General features: G+C 54.3%; 2 protein-coding genes and 2 pseudogenes across 2 annotated transcripts, besides 14 other annotated features; all 4 read left to right on the top strand.

Annotated features, from left to right (window-relative positions):
* Positions 1 to 5741: a sequence feature (areas not merged during assembly with more than two copies in the genome that could not be assigned to a particular haplotype).
* On the top strand, positions 270 to 1376 carry Tc00.1047053508735.100 (hypothetical protein, conserved; the record flags this gene model as incomplete). The annotated part of the gene is made up of 1 exon (XM_804381.1): positions 270 to 1376. One exon carries the CDS (start codon positions 270 to 272, stop codon positions 1374 to 1376), a length of 1107 nt encoding a protein of 368 aa, XP_809474.1.
* Positions 1366 to 1402: a sequence feature (AT_rich).
* Positions 1929 to 1951: a microsatellite.
* Positions 1958 to 2164: a mobile genetic element.
* Positions 1958 to 5736: a mobile genetic element.
* Positions 2008 to 2043: a microsatellite.
* Positions 5742 to 5769: a sequence feature (haploid, non-Esmeraldo-like haplotype).
* Positions 5770 to 6800: a sequence feature (heterozygous, non-Esmeraldo-like haplotype).
* Positions 6801 to 12082: a sequence feature (areas not merged during assembly with more than two copies in the genome that could not be assigned to a particular haplotype).
* On the top strand, positions 8172 to 10628 carry Tc00.1047053508735.65 (annotated as a pseudogene).
* Positions 10735 to 10772: a sequence feature (AT_rich).
* Positions 12083 to 12766: a sequence feature (haploid, non-Esmeraldo-like haplotype).
* Positions 12281 to 13750, top strand: Tc00.1047053508735.30 (mucin-associated surface protein (MASP), putative; the record flags this gene model as incomplete). Its single annotated transcript, XM_804380.1, has 1 exon — positions 12281 to 13750. One exon carries the CDS (start codon positions 12281 to 12283, stop codon positions 13748 to 13750), a length of 1470 nt encoding a protein of 489 aa, XP_809473.1.
* Positions 12767 to 15635: a sequence feature (heterozygous, non-Esmeraldo-like haplotype).
* Tc00.1047053508735.10 lies at positions 14978 to 17170 on the top strand (annotated as a pseudogene).
* Positions 15636 to 19088: a sequence feature (areas not merged during assembly with more than two copies in the genome that could not be assigned to a particular haplotype).
* Positions 17909 to 17968: a sequence feature (A-rich).

Here is a 19088-nt window from a genome sequence, read left to right as displayed (position 1 = left end):
CGTCCTTTTTTTTTCGTGCGCAGTTTTGCCTCCTCGTGTGCTTCTGTGCCTCTTTGCAGGCCGGGGCCCTTTTCCCCTTCACAAGGCCGCAGGGATTGTTTTTTGCGTGTCATTTTCCCCGACCCCCTCCAGATGTTTGATCGTTTGACAGGGCGTTCCTGCGCTCCTGGAGCACTCTTTTCACACCGTTGTTGCGTCTCTCCTTTCACTTTGCCACTAAAAAGCGAAAATAGCGGGCCTACACGCTCTCCCACACGACGAGTAATATTATGGAAGTTGAGTTAATGGGCATGCGAACGCGCTCTGCGACAAGGAACGCAGTCCGGTGGATGGTGCTGTTTCTCCTGCTGCAGTACCTGGGCAGCCATCCCTCCTTTACCGCTGCAGGGGAGGAGGAGGAAGGACACGTGGTTATTGAAATTGTGAAGTATTTCAACTACCCCAATTCTATTTTTTTTCAAAATTATGCCGGTGACGTGAGTTATTTTAGCTCTGATGACGTCTGTCATTTGGGTGGAGGCGTCCTTTCTGCGGATCAAACACCTGCTGCACATGTGGCCATCGCGGACGAGTTGAGAAAGACCGCAGTCCATAATTACGACACAAGCCATGCGTACCTGGGTGGAGACGCCGACCACGCAGCGACCCCAACAACAGATCCCAAAAAAAGTTGTGGACGAGGTTTGAACTTGCCAACGTTAAACTGCATCTTCAAGTGGAATCAAGGTGCGTTTGCCGACTCCTCGGCTGATGGTCTTGGTGTTGCTTTTTTCAGGGGCACACTGTATACGCTTGTTGGCGTGGGACCAATGAACGGGTACAAGGCTTATTGGCCCTACCATTACCCTCATCACGGCAAGACGTTCTTAATGCTTCGTCTGAAAACAAGGGAAAACAGTGAGCAAGCAACGTGGTATGATTGGTACCCTGCGCCCAAAACCCACATCGACACGCCTTACCGTTCATTTGGCGTCGTCTGTGAGACTCAAAAAGGGTACGTCGTCAGCACTACAACACTTCCACCGGCTGTAGTGGTCCCGTGGTTGCAGAAGAATTGGTATGTTGTCTTGATTGTGGTATTGCTGCCGGTTGTTGTTGCCGTCGCGCTAATCACTGTCTGCTTCTACCGTTGCCGCGGTGTTGACGATGAATCGAAGTGGGTGGCGCACATGGTATTGCGGGAGATAAACGACAATCCCTTGTATGCAATTGACAGGAATGATGGAATCCACAATAAAGACAGCCAGATGAAGCAGGATTTAACGTTGGGTGATGGGATGCCCACGACTGTTCCCTCTGAGCACGAAAACGCTGAGGTCCCCACGGTGATAGCGAGTCAAGAAAGCACCGTGTACGATCTCGGGGATATATTATAAATTTTTTTTTATTACTTATTATTTATGCCTCTCTGCCGTCTTGCATGTGTATTCACGTGTCTCTTGCAGTTCCTGCCTGTTTGCCCACGATTTTTGAATTCAAGAAAAGGAATAGATGTGTGGGTAATGCAGCGACTGTGGGAGAAAGGAGGCATCATGCAGAAAGAGCGGAGCAGAAGGCATGATTTGGCTCCACCATTCTTTGTTTTTGTTTGTTTATTTCTACCTCTCAGTTTAAGGCTGCGCACGTATAGGCGCTGAGCCCTTTTTCCCACCAGCATCCTCTCTTTTCCCCTATTTACACTGGCGGAAAAATGGCTGTGGGAAGAAAAAAGAAGGAAGGAAAATGATGGGGGAGAAACAACGTGTCATTGTGAATGTGAATATTAATTTGTTAAAACTGTGCCATTAGAATTGGGAGGGGGGGGAATTAATCATTGTTCCTTTTGTTTTTACAATTTTTTTTTTTTTTTTACTTTGAGAAGTTTGTGGGAAGAGTGTGCGTCACGATGAGGCTGAGCAGATGATAAAGTGTCCTAATTAACTGCCATGTTTTTCTTTTTTTTTTTTTTTTTACTTTTAGGAGCTTGTGAGGAGAATGATTGCGGGAGGGCTGGCTACCTCAATTAACATATACACACATATATATATATATGTATACATGTATCCTGGTGAAACGAATGCATTTCTTTATGTTGCCTTTTCTACCGTATGATTTTTGGGAAGAGCACGACTTTAGGGGGTTAGGGAGCCGATAGCGGCTGGATAATGTTTTATTTTTTATTTTGAAGTTCACAGACACAGCGAGGTTGGTTTAGGGAAATGGCATTGGTTCCTTTTACACCGCCTCCGAGCGGAGCGACATTGACGCCCGTCATTTGGAGTTGGTACGCCAGCATGGCGATATCCAGGCGCAGCTAACATTCATTGACGAAACCGGGGCTTGCGGATGCGACGTTAACTGCGGCCACCCCCATGACAGGGTTACGCTTGATTTTAAAATCTACCACCAAACCCTGGGAGAATTCGAGTCTTACGGGACATGCTGCGCGTCCCCGGGCGCCCCAAGTACCAAATTTCGAGGCCCAAGTGCTTGTGCCCATCGTGTGTGGGCGGCCCGGGAGTTGGGTGTCCAACAAGGGCCGATCATCGCTGAAAGGAAGCGCTGGAGGGCCGACTGCGCCCACGCCGTCGTTGACGCGCAGAATCGAAGCTTTCAGCTTTATTTGCCGGCGGAAGAGGCGCATAATTACTTGTCGGCGCGCGAGTCTGACATTGCGGTCACCGACGGCCTTCTTTCAGAATGGGGATACGCGCTCGCCGGATGCAAACAGCAGCTGGAGGCGACCCGCGCCCAACCCCATCAACGAGGGGCACGCTTTAGTTCCAGAGAGGCGCGGCGAGTCGCGTGAGAGGCGGAGACGGCGGGCCGGGAAGAAGCCTCCGCCACCCGGAGCGGTCTTGCAGAAAGACCAGTCACGCGTCAAAATACGACCGAAGACGGCGTCACCAAACAGCCGCATCAAACGCGTTGCGTGATGGTGGGGGCGCGCCGTTACGCACGGCTCGGCGAAGCTCGGCGGAAGAGAGACGGCAGGCTATTCCCCAGACGTCTCAGGGCAACTTTGGGTGACAACATTCCATCCCTTGATGCCTTTGCCTTCCTGCACCTCCCCCTTGGACGCCGATTCCGGTACAGAAGAAGAGGCACGAAGTTTATGCGCATTTGACGTCGCCACTTGGCCCTCGCGTGCTTGGGATGAGGGCGTTTCCGGAGCCGTTGTCGACTTCCGGGGGGCATACAGTTATTGGCAACAGGCGGAAGACCAGGCTCAACTTGCCTTCGACTGTTTTTTTGCGTGGATCGGCGCGCTGGAAGCGGAGTGGGATCTCACCGATAGTTTTATGAAATTGGGTAGGACCCTTTACTGCAGGCATTCCGGATGCAGCTGATGATGGCATCCGACCCCGGCATCCCGCTCTCCAACATTCGCGCCCGACTTTACACCGCCGTTCAAAAGTTGGGCGTCTTTGCGAGGGCAACCCAGTCTCTCGCGGAACGGCGAGGGGCGCAACGGGCGTTGCGATGTCAATTGTGTCGCATTTATGGACACGACGCGTCTACATGCCACTTCCGCGACGCATCCAGAAGAATTTACTCGAGGCGCCGACGGCCATCAAAAAACGGCGGAGGAGCCGCCCGCCGCCCATGAATGCTGACGACGGCAGCCCCATCCATTCCGCCACCCCCCACCAATCCGCACAGACGTCGCGCCGAACCGCCGACGCTCCATCCGGTAATTCAAATAGCCCGACGCAATCGTCGGGAAGGGCGATGGAGCCTGTCCGCCAACGACGCTCGAATGTGGTACGACGAATCACCGGCAGTTCCGCCTTGGGCCAGCCACCCGAAGAGAGGGAACAAGGTGGCTCGAGAGATGTGGGCGCCGTCAACGTGGGAGCGTGGAATGTCTCTCGCGGGGCAATTCAAGACTTTTTGCCGCACGCAAGGACGCACGATGGACGAGGAGAGCTGCGCGGCCTTTCTGATGGCGATAGTCGACGTGGCGCCATCGACCCGACTGCGGTACGCCAGGATGCTGTGGTAAATGCCGCAAATGAATCGAACCCCGCTGGAAATGATGATTCTGGGGTTACAAAAAATTGCGGCGCGAACGGAGACGAAGCAGGCGCGCCCCTCAACAAAGGAAGAGATGGACGAATATATCCGCCGCCGGACCGATTGGAAGCAACGTTTTTTTTCGACTTGCGTGGATAACGGCGAGTCGTTGGTCCGAGATTGCGGCTGTAACTCCCAACAATTTCACAATGGAGGCGGACGGGACCTTAATTTTGGACTGTTCCGTGGCGCGAAAGACGGCGAGGGCGCATCCCCACCGTGCTCCGCGGTTCGTCAGGATACGAGGGCAGGACGCGTTAGACACTATAACGTTATGCAGGACACTTCAAGAAAACGAAAAGCTCACGAACCTTACGGCCGCTCACGTGGAACGAGCTCTGGTTCCTTGGAAAGCCACGGCGCATTCCACAAAACGCGGCGCGTTGAGACGCGCGGCTCAAATCGTGGGGACGCACGATTTAGACCTCACACGTGATCTCGCAGTTGGCGAAGCACGTCAATCCGTTCGAATTTCCCCAGAATACTGTTCGATATTCGGGGAGGTACACCACAATGCTGACCCAGGTGTCGTCGCTGGCCGCATTGATGTAAAGGGAGAAGCCGCGGAAGGGCAGTAACCCTGGTTGAGAGCAGAGGAGCGTTTTTTCCATGATTTTTAATCACTATCATGCTGCTACAATAACGAGACGCGCCACAAGGACGCGTCTGGCCACTCCACAAGATGAACGGACCATCCCGCTACAGCGAGTCAACGTGCCCGTATTGAACTTAGGGTGGATTAAAAGTCGGTTGAACCCGGCAACCTTGGAGAGGCTCATGCAAGCATGGGGACTCGTCGGGCGGTCCCCTCTCCCTCCGTCTTCCTCCGGTAAAGCGCGCGAAGGCTCACGGAGGATTCCAACCGCTGACGGACGATTATTGAGGGAGGTGGGAATAGTCGAGGACGCTTCGTCCACAATAACAGGCGGATGGATATTATCTTTTTCGGTTGTGGAGGAGAAAACCATCGGCTCACGACGACGATGGATCGCGTGGCCACGCGACAGGAACAGAGACGACCCTTATGAGGCGAATGCTCCTCCTTTACACATTTCTCATTATTTGCCATCTGTGATGGCTGAGGCCGCTTCCTGCCTGGATTTAAAGGCGTCCTTTTTGCAAGTCCTTTTACCGCGGGAGACTCGGCATCTCTTTCGATGCCGCGTGGAGGACGGTACGCTGGTGGAGCTGACACGGCTCCCAGTGGGATACAAGGCCGGCCCAGAAATCCTCCAGATTATTACTTCGGCAATTGCGGGGGTGACGACGGTGGTTCACCCCCTCTGGGCTGCACCTCCATCGGTGCGTGTCGACGTTTGGATCGGTAATATACGCATTGCAGGGTCGAAAAGCGACGTGATATTGTGGGAAGCCCAAGTGCTTCGTAATGCGGACAGTTGTCACGCATCGATGGGGAAGGGCTGCGAATCGGGCGCGACGCAGTACACCTTCCTGGGGGTGCAGTTTGATCACACTCACCGGGCGGTATCCCTGAGTGACAAGTTTGTCCGGTCTGTACGCGCCATGCCGGCGTTCAATTCCTTAACCATCGCGGAAATGGAGGTTGTGGCGTTACGCTTTTTGTACGCGGCTGTCATTTTGGGCACGCGTTTATGTGGCTACTACTTTTTTATCAAGGCAGTGCGACGGCGATTATTCGCACTTGGCCGGTGGATCGTGGCTGACGGATGTTACGTGTATATAAATATAAGTGATGTATGTATATGCACTTACTTGGTGTAAACACTCATTGAGGATATGGTGAATCCCATACTTTTATTTCATTTATTCCCTTTTTGAATTATTGTTATTCCCATCTTGTTTTGGTTTCTATTATTGATAAACTGCAGGATTCGGCCAGCGGATCAGGTGAATATTTTTTTCATTTTTTGGAGGTGCTTGATGACGCCAGTTGTGGAGGGCGTTTGTATTTCATACGAGGATGGCACACGGGAGACAAGGACGAAAGACAGCGACGTCTCGCCAAAAGGAGCGGCTGCTGGAACGTTGGCAGGTATTGGTACTGTTTGCACGGCGATTTGTATGCTCTCGATAGGATGTTCCTTGAGGCGTTTATTGGCCTGAGAGTGAGACGCACACACGGGCAGGCACCGCAACAACCGTGTCGTTGGATCCCCGTTGCAAAAATGAGATTTCGCACGTCAGGAGTGGCAGGTGACATCCCCTGCGAGCTCTTCTCCCACCGCCTCTGTTTCACATCTTGGCATTTTCTGCATGTGGACACCGCTCCCATTGGCCGCCCTCTGTGACACGAGAGCCGCCTGTATTCCTCTCCGCCGCATTGAAGAGTCCTGGGGAGGGCTTGAGGCTGCGTTGAGGAGCCGTGTGGTCTCTGCGAGCATGTCCTCTGTTTTTCCGAGGTGTTGAATTTTGGATTACCGAAACGCACCTTGAGTGGCTTGCGTTAGAGGCAAACATGACTGAGCAGCAAACGTGTTTGCGGAGGTGAAGGAGGGCCACGCCATTGGGAGGAGGAAGAGTGAATGGGTGGGTGGGTGGTGTCTGTGGCCCATATGTGGTGCCCGACTGGTGCCTCACGTTGTTTGGTGCTATTATCATTTGCATCCACAAAGAATGGCATTGGGCGCTGCTTTTCCCATCTCTCTTACTGTGTCTGTGTGTTGCGTGTTTGTGGGCATGGCTCTTCTTTCGTGCTGTGCATTTGCCGCGTAAGCTGTCGATGGTCTGTGTGAAATATGTGATGGTTTGCGGCATTTTGTTGGATTGTGCTTTGATGTTTGCGGCGGGGTGACAGCCAGATTGGAGGAGTTGCTTTTTCTTTATTGTGATCACGTGCGATGTGTATTGGAGGCTTCTCAGAAAAGAGCAAGTCGACATTGTTGTGAAACGCATGTATGGTGCCATGCTTTTATTAACGCGGAATGAGTTGAGAGGTTTGCGTATAAGCTCCTGTGCATTCTTGCCGTGGTGCTCCTCACGCATGGCCCATGGAGACGACTGACTGAGGATCGTCAATGGGTTTCTCAATGAGTCGAGGGGAGCATACTGCCTTGTCTGCTGATTGAGAGCCCGGGCGTCACAGATGATGCATGTGGCAGGCAGAACCTCGTGCATGGCGGGGTGAGGAGACGAACGGCTGATTGTTTGATTGTTACTGACGAGTCCTGCCTCACTGCTTGGAGGGGGCTGTTGTTTGCTGGGGCAACCTGTTCTGTGTGTCCAGACACTGCTTGCGCCGAGTGGCGTGGTGCCGTGTTGGTGTGTGCGGCACCGTCATGCGGGGCAGCAGCGTGGCGTTTACGGACTGTGTGGCTGTGGGCTGATGCATGTGGCGGGAGGCGTGTCTGAGGAGAATCTGCGAAAGGAGGAGCGACATGAGTTTGGCGGTACTGGTGTTCGAATTGCGAGGGAGGAAGAAACACAAGTGATTTCTGACATTTCGGTGGGTGTGCCACGTCCACCGATGAGCTCTCAGGGAGTGGGAAAGGAGGGAGGGAGACGGAGACTGTGCACACCCGCTGCGGCGTGTGGTGCCACAGGATGCGATTGCCATTGTGAAGGGCGCAACGGCCGCAATGCGTGCAGCAGGGCGTCATCCGCATCTTTTTGTCTGCAGAGCTTGCTGGTGCTGCGAGGAGGTGCAGACGACCTCTCATCATTGGGTTGCTGAGGCCGTTTTTCCTCTCTGCTCAGCGGGAAAAGCAACTCTTCCTGCACGTGACGTGCTGGTCTGCATCGATGCTCCCAACGGGGCATCACGCCGCCGTTTCGTTGCAGTGCAACTCTCGTGCTTTTCACTGCACACGTGGTCCTTTCTCATTTGTCTTATTTGCATGGCCATTGCCTGCGGTCCCCCATTGGGAGGCTGCTCACATTTTGAAATTATTTTTTTATGCTTTTGAGAGGTGCTGGAGAATAATGGCTGCGGGGATGGTGATGTTGTGTTTTTCTGTGGATGGGTGACGGTGTGTACTGCTGTTTCGCTGCCTTTCTGCCACTGTCTCCTTCACTTATCGAACACACACGGACACACGCTAGGAAGGAAAGCAAACAAGCGCGAATCGCTACTGTGAGATTCGAAGGCACTGAAAGGACCAACAGCACACACACCGCCCACACAAACACATATTTATATGCTCTCACGTGTTGCTGCAGTGAAGGCACCCCGCACACACAACCGTCGCCGCGTGACCGGATCCAGCGGAAGGAGGAGGGAAGGAAGAGAGAGTGAGCCGCAGAGGCCCAACATGTCCCGGCGTGTGTTTACTTTCGCGGTGCTGCTCCTCCTTGTCGTGATGATGTGCTGCGGCAGTGGGGGTGCCACCGCTGATGAGGCAGCGTCAGGTGAAGCGTCTTCACCGGAGACATATTTTGATTGGAGAGATGTGAAGAAAGAGGAAACAGTGGGCTTGCTTCGTGTTCCCAGTCTTGTTGAGGTGAATGGTGATGTATTTGCCGTTTCCGAGGCGCAGTGCACGAAGGGAGACAGTGTATGCGATTTTAATGCGAGGTAATCCAAGTAACTGGCGTTTGGTGAACAAACAGAAGAAGAGTTGGATAAAACTACAGTAAAGTCACCAGTACTGGATAAATGTCCCTTTGATGGAGGGAATTGCCCCTCCCAAGAACGGGGTCCGGCTGTTTCTCAAAACGAGACGAAGGCGCATGTGAGCCGACCAACAACAGTTGTGAAGGAAAGTGATATTTAAATGCTTGCTGGGACATACAGCCGGAAAGCCACAGTTGATGCTGAGGAGGGTGGTGCCGATGGCTGGGGACTTTTGCTGGTGAAGGGGAACGTGAGTTGTGGGGGCAGTGAGAAAAGAATTTATTGGAATGATACTTACGGTCTCTCGCGGGCTCTTTTTAAAAAAGCAACACGACACCTTGAAGCGGCTCATTGGTGGCGGTGGATCGGGTGTTCGGATGAAGGACGGTACGCTTGTGTTTCCCGTGGAAGGCAAGAAGGGGAACGTTGGCACTGGAGAGACTGGAAAGACCGTTTCGCTGATTATTTACTTCGAAGAACATTACGACTTGGGAGGTGCCGAAGGGGATGTCTGCCGGTGGCTGCAGCGATCCCTGCGTCGTGGAGTGGGGGGAGGGAAAACTCATCATGATGGCTGCGTGTGATGATGGCCGCCGCAGGGTGTACGAGATCAATGCCAAGGAGGACTCGTGGACGGAGGCACTCGGGACACTCTCGCGCGTGTGGGGCAGCCCAAAAGGTTGAAAACGTGAAGGGCGTTGGGAGCGGGTTCACCACAGCGACTGTTGGCAATGGAGATGATAATAACAGAAAATTGATGCTCGTCACCCTGCCGGTGTATTCTAAAGCTTAGAACGGAGAAGAAGGCAATGAAAGAGGCAAGCTTCATCTTTGGGTGACGGACAATACGCACATTGTTGATATTGGGCCGGTATCCAGGGAAGGGGAAGACGACGTTGCCGCCAGCTCCCTGTTGCACAAAGGTGGTGAAACTGAAGCTAATAATAATGAGGAGTTGATTGCACTGTACGAGAAGGATAGGAGCGGTGAAGATACATCGTCACACAGTCTTTGGTCTGTGCGTCTGACTGCGCAGCTGCAGCGGGTGAAGGAGGTGGTGGCGACTTGGAAGAAAGTGGACGGCCTTGTCTCCCAGCTGTGCCTCACTTCAAGTGCTGCGGAGAGTACCTCGACTGGCACTGCCTGCACTTCTGTGGTCACGGATGGGCTGGTTGGCTTTTTGTCCGGCAACTTCTCTGAGAATACGTGGAGGGACGAATACCTCGGGGTGAATGCCACAGTAACGAGCGGTGTTGGGGCAGCAGGGACTACCGATGGTGTGACGTTCCGGGGAGCGTGGGCGGAGTGGCGTGTTGGCAAGCAGGGGCAGAATCAGCTGTACCACTTTGCGAACTACAACTTCACTCTTGTGGCGACGGTGTCCATTGACAAGGTGCCGGAGGAGGGTCCTATTTCTTTGATGGGTGTGAAGACGAATGGCCAAGGTAATCCTGTACTCCTGGGACTGTCGTACGACAGCGGTGGTAAGTGGAAATTACTGTGCGGTGGCGGAACGTCTAAGGAGCACAGCAGCACTTGGGAGAAAGAGACACAGTACCAAGTGGCTATTGTGCTAGAGAACGGCAGCCAGGGCTCCGCGTATGTCGATGGTAAGCAATTGGATGGGAATGAAGCGTGCGCATTGGGAAATAGGGGTTCGAACGAGATCTCCCACTTCTACATTGGAGGGGATGGAAGCGGCGCAGGGAGCCAAGACGACGTGTCTGTGACCGTGTCGAACGCTCTGCTGCACAACCGCCCGTTGACCTTTTCTGGTAGGAATGCCGATTTGGAAAAAGATGTCGCAGCACCAGCGGAAGCTGCTTCTCATACCGTGGCAGGGGGTCAAATGACGACGGCGGGGGAATCTGCCACTGCACAGCAACTGCTGCCGAGCCCATCGCAGGGAAGTGTGGGGAGGACGGCTTCGAGCTCCCATGCCGTTGGAGGAGCAACGGGTGATGGCGGCACTGTGAGAGGGAGCGGACTGCTGCCATCGCTGCTGCTTCTGTTGGGACTGTGGGGGTTTACGGCTCTGTGAGGAGTGACTGGCTGCCGCGTGGGACACTTGCGACCTCCCCTGCACAGAATTACTTTTTCTGGGAGCAAATTGCTCTCATAGCTCTGTTTTTTTTTTTTTTTTGCGCTTTTTAAATTTTTTGATGTTTTAAATTTTTATTTTTATCTCTCATCCCCCATCTCTTCTCTTTTTTGCTTTTGGGGCAATCACTATGGACGTGTTTTTCTTTTCTACTCTTTTGATTGTTCTTTGCTGCGCTCTTCCTGCGAGGGGTGCCGTGTGTTTCCCGCCCAACTGCTCCACTCGCACACCCACCGACACGCTCATGACGACGGCCCTGTGCGCCTCGCCTGCTGCACGCATGAGGAGGGGCCGCGACGAACGGCGCGCTGAGGGGCCGTGACGTGTGGGCGTGCGACGAGGGCCTGTGGGGCGGAGCACACATTTCTTCCCTCTTGTTTTGTTTTGTTTGCTGCCAGGGCTGGCAGGCACCCGCAGCGCCACACACACAGCCACGCCCTGCCGCCGTGTTTTTTCTTTTATTTTGTTTTGTCCTTTGTGGATGTGCGTGTGCTGCCACCGTGCGTGATTGTTGAGGTTGGGGCCGTACCGCATGTATCGCTGCCATCCAGCTGTGCCTCTTGCTGAGTTGATGCGTCTCCCTGTGCTTCTCTTCTTTTCAGCTCCCCCCAGTATACACACACATAAGTATTTGCGCAGTGCTCTGCAGGAATGCTCTTGGCGACGGCGGGACGTTGGCTTGCGTCCCGTGCTCACATGGAGAGACTGCGGCGTGTCTGCGGTGGGAGTCACGGTGCCATTGGATGGATGCGTGTGGGACGCCTTTTGCATTCTGCTGGATGCCGGCCGACGCGGCCGCACGATGCCCGCCATGTGTGAAGGTGCTGCCTGCCCTTGGGGTCATTCTTCTCTCCTCGTTGTTTTGGCTCTGCCGGGTGCGTGCGTTGCTTAGTGTGTGCTGACGCGTGACGGACGGTGCCACGATGGCCTCCTCCGACGATGACGGTCGCTGTGTTCTCGGCACACTTCCACACACGCTTCTTAGTCTTTCTGTGGGAGTGATTGCAGCAGGGCATTGGTGCAAGCGTGATGGGGACCACGACGGCGTCACCCCTCGAGAAGGTGCCACGCTCCGTCGGTTGTGGAGGGGCGAGGTGGTTTGCCTGCAGCCCGACTGACAGAACCGCACAGTCGTTTCATTGCGGTCACTCCGTCGGCATCACCCGCTGCGGTGGTGTCCTCAAGAGCCGAAGCCCCGATGAGGATGGCCTCGTAGTTGTCTGGCAGCTCAGAAGTTCAATCCCTTCGCCCTTCAGGATTGCCCTTGCTGCTCGACTGGCGCAGCACCAGCCCGGCATGGTTCTTCTGCACGAGTGCAGGCAGCAGAGTGCCCCAGCAACGCGGCGCGTTGGCTGCGGTGACTTCCAACAGACCTGCAGTGGGCGTGCCTGTGGGGGCGAGGAGCCCTGCTCTTTTTTTTTGTTGACTGTTGTTGAACCGTGTCCACCCAATTGTTCTGGTGGTGCGTGATTCTCATTGCTGGATGGGACGGTGCGTGGCTGTGTGACTTGTTTCTCCTTTTGCTTTTGCTTTTACTCTGCGTTGACGGGGAGTTAGTTTTTGCTGAAGGCTACACGCAAGTGACAGGAGTGATGGCGATGATGATGACTGGCCGTGTGCTGCTGGCGTGTGCCCTCTGCGTGCTGTGGTGCGGTGCTGCGTCGGCCAATGGTAGTGATGCTGCTGAAACGCACGAGGATCCGTCGAGGGGATTACAGTCTGCACCTCAACTCGGCCCTGCAAAACAACCTGAAGAAACAAAACCCATCGAGGGGGTCTCGAACACCGCAGAACAATCGTTGGATGCACAAGAGGTAAAGAATGGCAACCCTCCAAAAGGTTCTGTCAAACAAACACCAACACAAAATGGCGGGATGGAAGAAAATCTAAAAAAGGGAGAAGGAAAAAAAAGTGAGAAGGATGAGAAAGCAGAACAAGAATTGGAGGGAGATCAAGAACAACCACTGACACGTAAAGACACAACAGAAGACGAAAAGGAAACAACTCCAGCATTGCCAGAAAATAAAGAACCACCACCACCACCACCGGCAGGCGCAGCAACACCACCAGCATCTGATGGAAATCATCCCGGTGACAGTTCCAAATTGAGGAATTCTGCTTCTGATGGTGACATTCAACCTGCTGCTGACCGTATGCATTCCGGTGGCGGAGCCGGTTCTATCCGTAACGGTGGAGGGGGAAAGCAAAGTGGCCAAAGTGGGGTTTCTGGCGGAGATCACTTGCCGAATCCTTCTTCTTCTTCCGGTAGTTTTCCACGACCTCCCACTCACGATGGGAAGGGTGCTCCACAGGACCCTGGCGAGGATTCATCGCCTCAGAATAAGAAATCCCTTGAGAAAGTTGTACAGTCAGGAGCGTCTGTAGATTCCGCATTGCCCAAAGTGGACGAAGTTCAGAAATCAGAACCCGATCCTCAACAAATAAGACCAGAAGCTCTTGTTACTGTTGGTGGAACTGGAAACGAGGCAAGGCGGGAGGCGGAGGGCATGAACGAAGCGTCTAGTGGCAAACAAGTAACAAATGAAAAGGAAGTATTATCACCACCAGCAGGAGGAAGTGCGCCAGATCCTAACGGCACCCATAATTCACCAGAAACCAATGCGGTAAACTCAGCGTCAGAAAACGAGCCGGAGTCCAACTCACTGGAACGGCCTTCAGGGGATGGTGAGGCAGGGCAACAGGATAAGGAGGCAGACACGCAGGGAACACAAGAAACGGAAGTGACGCAAGGAACAGCAGCATCACCCGTCTCCACAAGTGGCAGTGGTGGTGCCCAGAGTGAGGCGGATGCGGATGGTGACGACCCTCAACGGCCTAACCCCGAAGGACCGCAGAACGACGGAACCGAAGCTGGCGATACCCACGGTCCAACTGCAGCCAGCGATGCAGCACCACAAGCAGCAAAAGCAATCACCGCTCAAACAAATGGTACGGTGACACCTGCCGACAGTGACGGCAGCACCGCGGTCTCCCACACCACCTCCCCTCTTTTGCTTCTTCTTGTTGTTGCGTGCGCTGCTGCTGCGGTGGTGGCCGCGTGAGAGTGAGTGTGAGAGAGCCGTGCACCGCCCGCACACACACTCTTCCTTCTCTCTGTGTGTGTCCCCTTGCATGGACTCTCGCCCTCACCTCACCCCACGAGGCACACACAATAATGTGCCCATTGTATATATGCATGCACACCCATGCAGGCCCGTTGGTGCTCTCTTTTGCACGACACGCACCGCTGCCGTCCTGCCTGGCTGCATGGGCGGAGCACCGTAACTGTTTCTGTTTTGTTTTTATTGCATTGAGTGGGCAACCTCTCTCTCTCTCCCTCTGTGTGTGTGTTTTGCTTTACGGGAGTAATGAGAGTGTGTGCGCTGGTCGTCCCACGCTTCGGCTTTCTATTGTTTTGCTTTTGTAGTGGTTGAGTGCACCCATTTCTGGGACTGCGTGTGTGTGTGTGTGATGATATGAGTAATTTGCGTGTGTGCTATCTGCCTCTCTCTGCCGTTGCTTTCTTCAGACTCTCTTGTGGCGCACAGCTGCTCCGCAAGTATAGGCGCTGCCAAACACACACATGCACAGATAGACACGTCATGCCGCACACGCTGTGGAGCGGCGTGAGCGCTGAGAACGCACGCACAATATTCTGGCTGCGGCGGCTTTTGCGAGGAGGGAAGGAGCGTGCGATTTGTTTTATTGACATGTTGCTGGTGTGATGTTGGCGGCCTGCGGCCAGTGGGTGGTGTGGTGTGGAGGGTGCCTGGGACGAGTGCGGATTGCTTCCCGCCCTGCAGCCTCGCGTGCCGACGCGTCTTTCCTGCTGCGGATTTTGTTGTTGGGGATATTCCGGCTGTGAGGGACAAGAATTAAACGACGGGCGGCAGCGCGTGGGCTTTGCGAAGGGCGGCCGTGCTTTTTTTGCATCTCGCTGGTTGATTTCTTGTGTGGGCGTTGCTCGGTGTGTTGACGCGTGGGAGAAGCACCCGCCGTGACCCCTGCTGGTGGCAGTTGCTGTGTGTTCCCGGTGCACTGTTCTTCCTTCTCCTGTTCCGTGTGTTTGTGCGCGTGAGTTGCTGTTGTTGGGAGTGGCTGCGGCGGGGATGATGGTGCCGCTCACAGTGGACGGGTGGCTGTGCTCACTGTCTTGTCTCCTTGCTTGGCATGCTCCCTTCTCTCTCTACTTTTTCACACACACGCTAGGAAAACAAGCGCGAATCGCTACTGTGAAATTCGAAGGCTCTGAAGGGACCAACAGCACACCGCCCACACACACATATTTGTATGCTCTCACGTGTTGCTGCAGTGAAGGCACCCCGCACACACAACCGTCGCCGCGTGACCGGATCCAGCGGAAGGAGGAGGGAAGGAAGAGAGGGTGAGCCGCAGGGGCCCAGCATGTCCCGGCGTGCGTTTACTTTCGCGGTGCTGCTCCTCCTTGTCGTGATGATGTGCGGCAGTGAAGCCACTTATGGCAAGGAGGGCAATTCAAGGAATGGAATCATTTTAAAAGGAGGGGATTTGTTTAATGATGCAGAGAACAAATCTATGATACATACGTTGGATTCCTTCCGTGCATCTTCTCTTGCGTACGTGAAAGGCGCTGTTGTGGCTATCGTTGAAGCGCGTTACACAAGTACCACGGATAGTAAATCGTGTGTTGTTGGTGCTGCGGACTCGATTGACAGCGATAAAAGGACGTGGACGAAGGGAAGTGCCCTCGTGTTTGGTCATTACGGCATTAGCTTTGACCCCCTGTTGCGCCCAACAGCTATTGTGGATGATGGGGGTATAAAAGGGTCTTTGTTGGGGGTTATGGCAAGTCAGGGGCTCCACTGACGAAGGTGGCTGGTGATGACTGTTGGACGCCCAGGATGGCGGAGGGTGACTTTCCGCATGACGATGAGGATGAGAGGAAGAAGGAGTTTGCGTGGCATGGAAGCGGCACCTCGAATCTTGACGGCCTTTTGAAGGATTTCAAACCCATTCCCGAACAATTCAAACCATTTGTGGGTGGTGGCGGGGCAGTCATTCGGTTGGAGGCCAAGAGTCGCTACGTGCTGCCTATTCACGCCTTGAAGGATGATGGAAAGGTCGTTTTGTTGATCATCGTTGCCAAAGGTTTTGCTTATGGCTGGGAGTTTTCAAGGGATACGAGACCTGCGGGATGCATCCGGCCGGCGGTACTTGCATGGAAGGACAGAGATCTCGTCACGATGACGTCGAGTGCGGACGGCAGCCGCGGGGCTTACTGGGCGGACGAAAAGGGGGAGTCGGTGGACGGAGGCATACGACACTCTTTCGCGCGTGTGGGGCAACTCACTGACACGTGCGGGGCACGGCGTGCAGGGTGGCTACGTCAGCGCGACGGTCGATGGACAGAAAGTCATTCCCGTCAGCCGGCCGGTATGTTCCGAGACGGACGGTAAAGAAGAAACGCGTCGACTTCACTTGTGGCTGTCGGAACTGCAGCGAATTTATGATGTTGGGCCGGCATCCGCTGTGGGTGAGAAGGTCGCCGCCAGCACTCTGCCGCACTCCGTTGAGCTGCAGGTATGGGAGGATCCAATAGAAGCGAGGAGATTGTGCTGCTCGTACGAGGTCGCTGCTGCAGAGGACGGTGAGTACAACATTGCTTTTGTGGGCCTGACGGAGAAGTTGGGGGACATGAAGGAGGTGGTGGCCTCACCAAAGGGCTGGTTGGCTTCTTATCCAGCACGTCAACTGACAGCACATGGAGAGACGAGTACCTCTGCGTGAATGCAGCCGTTCGCGGGGAGGTGACAAGTACTCCCGATGGTGGATTGACGTTCAAAGGACCCGGAGCAGGGGCGGAGCGGCCTGTTGGCGACATGGGGCCGAATCAGCCGTACCACTTTGCGGACAAGAATTTCACCCTCATGGCGACGGTGTCCGTCCGCGAGGTGCCGAAAGCAGGCAGCAGCAGCTCTATCCCTTTGACGGGTGTGAAGCTACATGACCCCGGCCACACGGTGCTCTTTTGTCTGTCGTACACGAGTGAAAATAAGTGGGAGGTAACAATCAACGCCAACACTCGGAGTTTGTCGGGGGATCGCAACTGGGTGCGGGGCAGAAAATATCAGGTGGCACTGGGAATGGATTATTATGTTAAGCATTTGATTGTGTGCGTGGATGGATTGCTGATGTACGACAGCGAAAAAGATTATGAGGATAATGAGGACTTCTTTGGAGAACTAAAAACAGTGTTGAGTTCCCACAGCACATCGCACTCCTACATTGGCGGGGAGCGTGCGGGGGACTCGGACGACGTTCATGTGACGGTGAGCAACGTCCTGCTGTACAACCGCATATTGAGCAATGCCAAGCTCAAGGCGGTAATGAAGAAGATCGTCGTTGGCACTCCAGTGGCGAAGGTGCCGGTTTCGAAAGGTGCGCCTCAAACCAATCCTGCGAGTGAAACCTTTCTTCAATCCGCCAACGAGGCGTCGTCATGAATGAAGAGCGGCAAGACGCCACATCATCATCACCGCAAAGTCAACACTCACCAGCGCAGCCATTAGGAAATAAAAATGGTCCAGCAGCTTCCATGCAAACATCTTCTGCTGATGCCATTGGCCCATCCACCTCAGGTGGTACGGGGAAGTGAAAGAGGAGGAACCCAGCAGCGGTGGAATGGTGCCTGCATTGTCTCCAGCGTTGAGCGCGGGCAGCCGTCCGCTGCCAACACGCTCGCCAGCGACAAACAGGACGCTGGCCCTGAATGGGACACGCATGCTCACACTGCCGTGGGCACGAACAGCGGCCCCGATTCACTCAGCACCACCGACGCGACGCCCGCGGATGGCGCCACAGAAATCCCTGAGCCCCGCACAGACCCAGCAACTGTTCAACGCAACGATAGTGTGCTGGACGGCGTTGGCACCGCACCGACTCATCCGAGCACAGCGCCTGCGGAGTCCAAGATCCCATCGGAGTTCAACGCAGCGCCGCCCTTGGGCAATGACCTTTTTGACTTGGAGAATATCACCGAGTTGGTGTCCATGGGTCTAAGGGCCGACAGCAACGTGCATGGGTGTGAGTCTCTCGTGTGCTACTATTGCTGCTGCTTCCGGGGCTGTGGGCCACTGCGGGCTCTCTGCTGAGGTGTGAGGGAGGGTGGAATTGCGACTTCTCGTGGAGCAACAAATGTGCAGCTTCCCAGCATTACTCACCGAATTTTGTCAGGGGCCCATTTTTTTCTTTTGTTTTTTCTAACTTTTATTATTATTATTTTTTGTTTTATTTTTCTTTTTGCGGCTGGTGCTCTATTGGAATAATCAGCACCGCTGTGTTTTTTCTTATTTTCAATGGCCGTTTGCTACAATCCGTTATGAGCGGCGTGTTTCCGACTTTTGTTTCTCTTTTGATGCCCACACGCGGTGCCGGCGTCACTGCTGCGCGTCCGGCGGAGTGCACAAAACGAGGAGTGGCGGAGCAGGCCGGATGCCGCATGGAATATAAGGGATGTTCTGTGGGCTGGTGGGGGAGTGCGATCTTTTTTTTTGCTCCAATTTTTTTTTTCTCTGGTGCAGGGAATATGCATACACAAACACACGGTCGTCTTTTGCTGCATGGCACACGTAATAAAAGTCCTTCCCAATAATATTCACCAATTTTTTTTTTACGTTTGTGAAATCCCGCCAGGCTCCCACCCTTTTGTTTCTCACCTTTTTTTCTTTTGGTAAATCACTGCGGCTCGTGTTCTTCTGTGCCGTGCCTACTTCCAATGGGTGTCTTCGTTTCCCGTTGACTGTCCCTCTGCTGGTTGTGCCGTTGAAATGTCCCCATAGCTTTTTCTTTTCTGCTAGAGGCATCGATGGCACGGGGGTGACTGGGCGTCCTGCCCCGGCCTGCTGAGTGCACTCGGAGTGGAGCGGATGGTGTGCGCCGTGCCTCACTCTTGAGTGTGGGACGCCACCCACCACGACCTGCTGTGAGGCTCAGTGATATTTCGTCGGGGCGGGGAGAAGTGAAGGACTGCGCCGTGGACTTGGACGCGCCTCGTTCGTTTTGTTGTTGCCGTGTGTGTGTGCTGTGCGCATGGCTTTTTGTTGCAGCGCGACGTGGGTGACGTTGCTAACGAGTACGATTTTGGACTTTGTTGCGGTCGCTGCTGGATCACGCAGTCAATCCAAGGGCTTTGCGGCATGCATGTGTATGTGTGCATGCCTGCTTGATGTTTATCGCTGTGCTGCTTGCCGGAGAGCGGCCGCTGCTGCGCTGTTTTCTAGTGGGCGTTGTGTGTGCGGCACTGACCTTCCTGCTGTGGGTGGCGCAGGGAGCCTTTTCGCCATATATCTCGTTGCGTACTGCGACACGTCGGCGATGGTTTGCGTGAGCGAGGAACGACGCCTTGACTGCAGCCGAACGGCA

This window comes from Trypanosoma cruzi, genomic scaffold (genome assembly GCF_000209065.1).
Source record: "Trypanosoma cruzi strain CL Brener 1047053517035 genomic scaffold, whole genome shotgun sequence".
Taxonomy (NCBI): Eukaryota; Euglenozoa; class Kinetoplastea; order Trypanosomatida; family Trypanosomatidae; genus Trypanosoma; species Trypanosoma cruzi.
The sequence above is the reverse complement of the archived record's forward strand: the minus strand, read 5'-3'. Positions and strand labels throughout refer to the sequence as shown.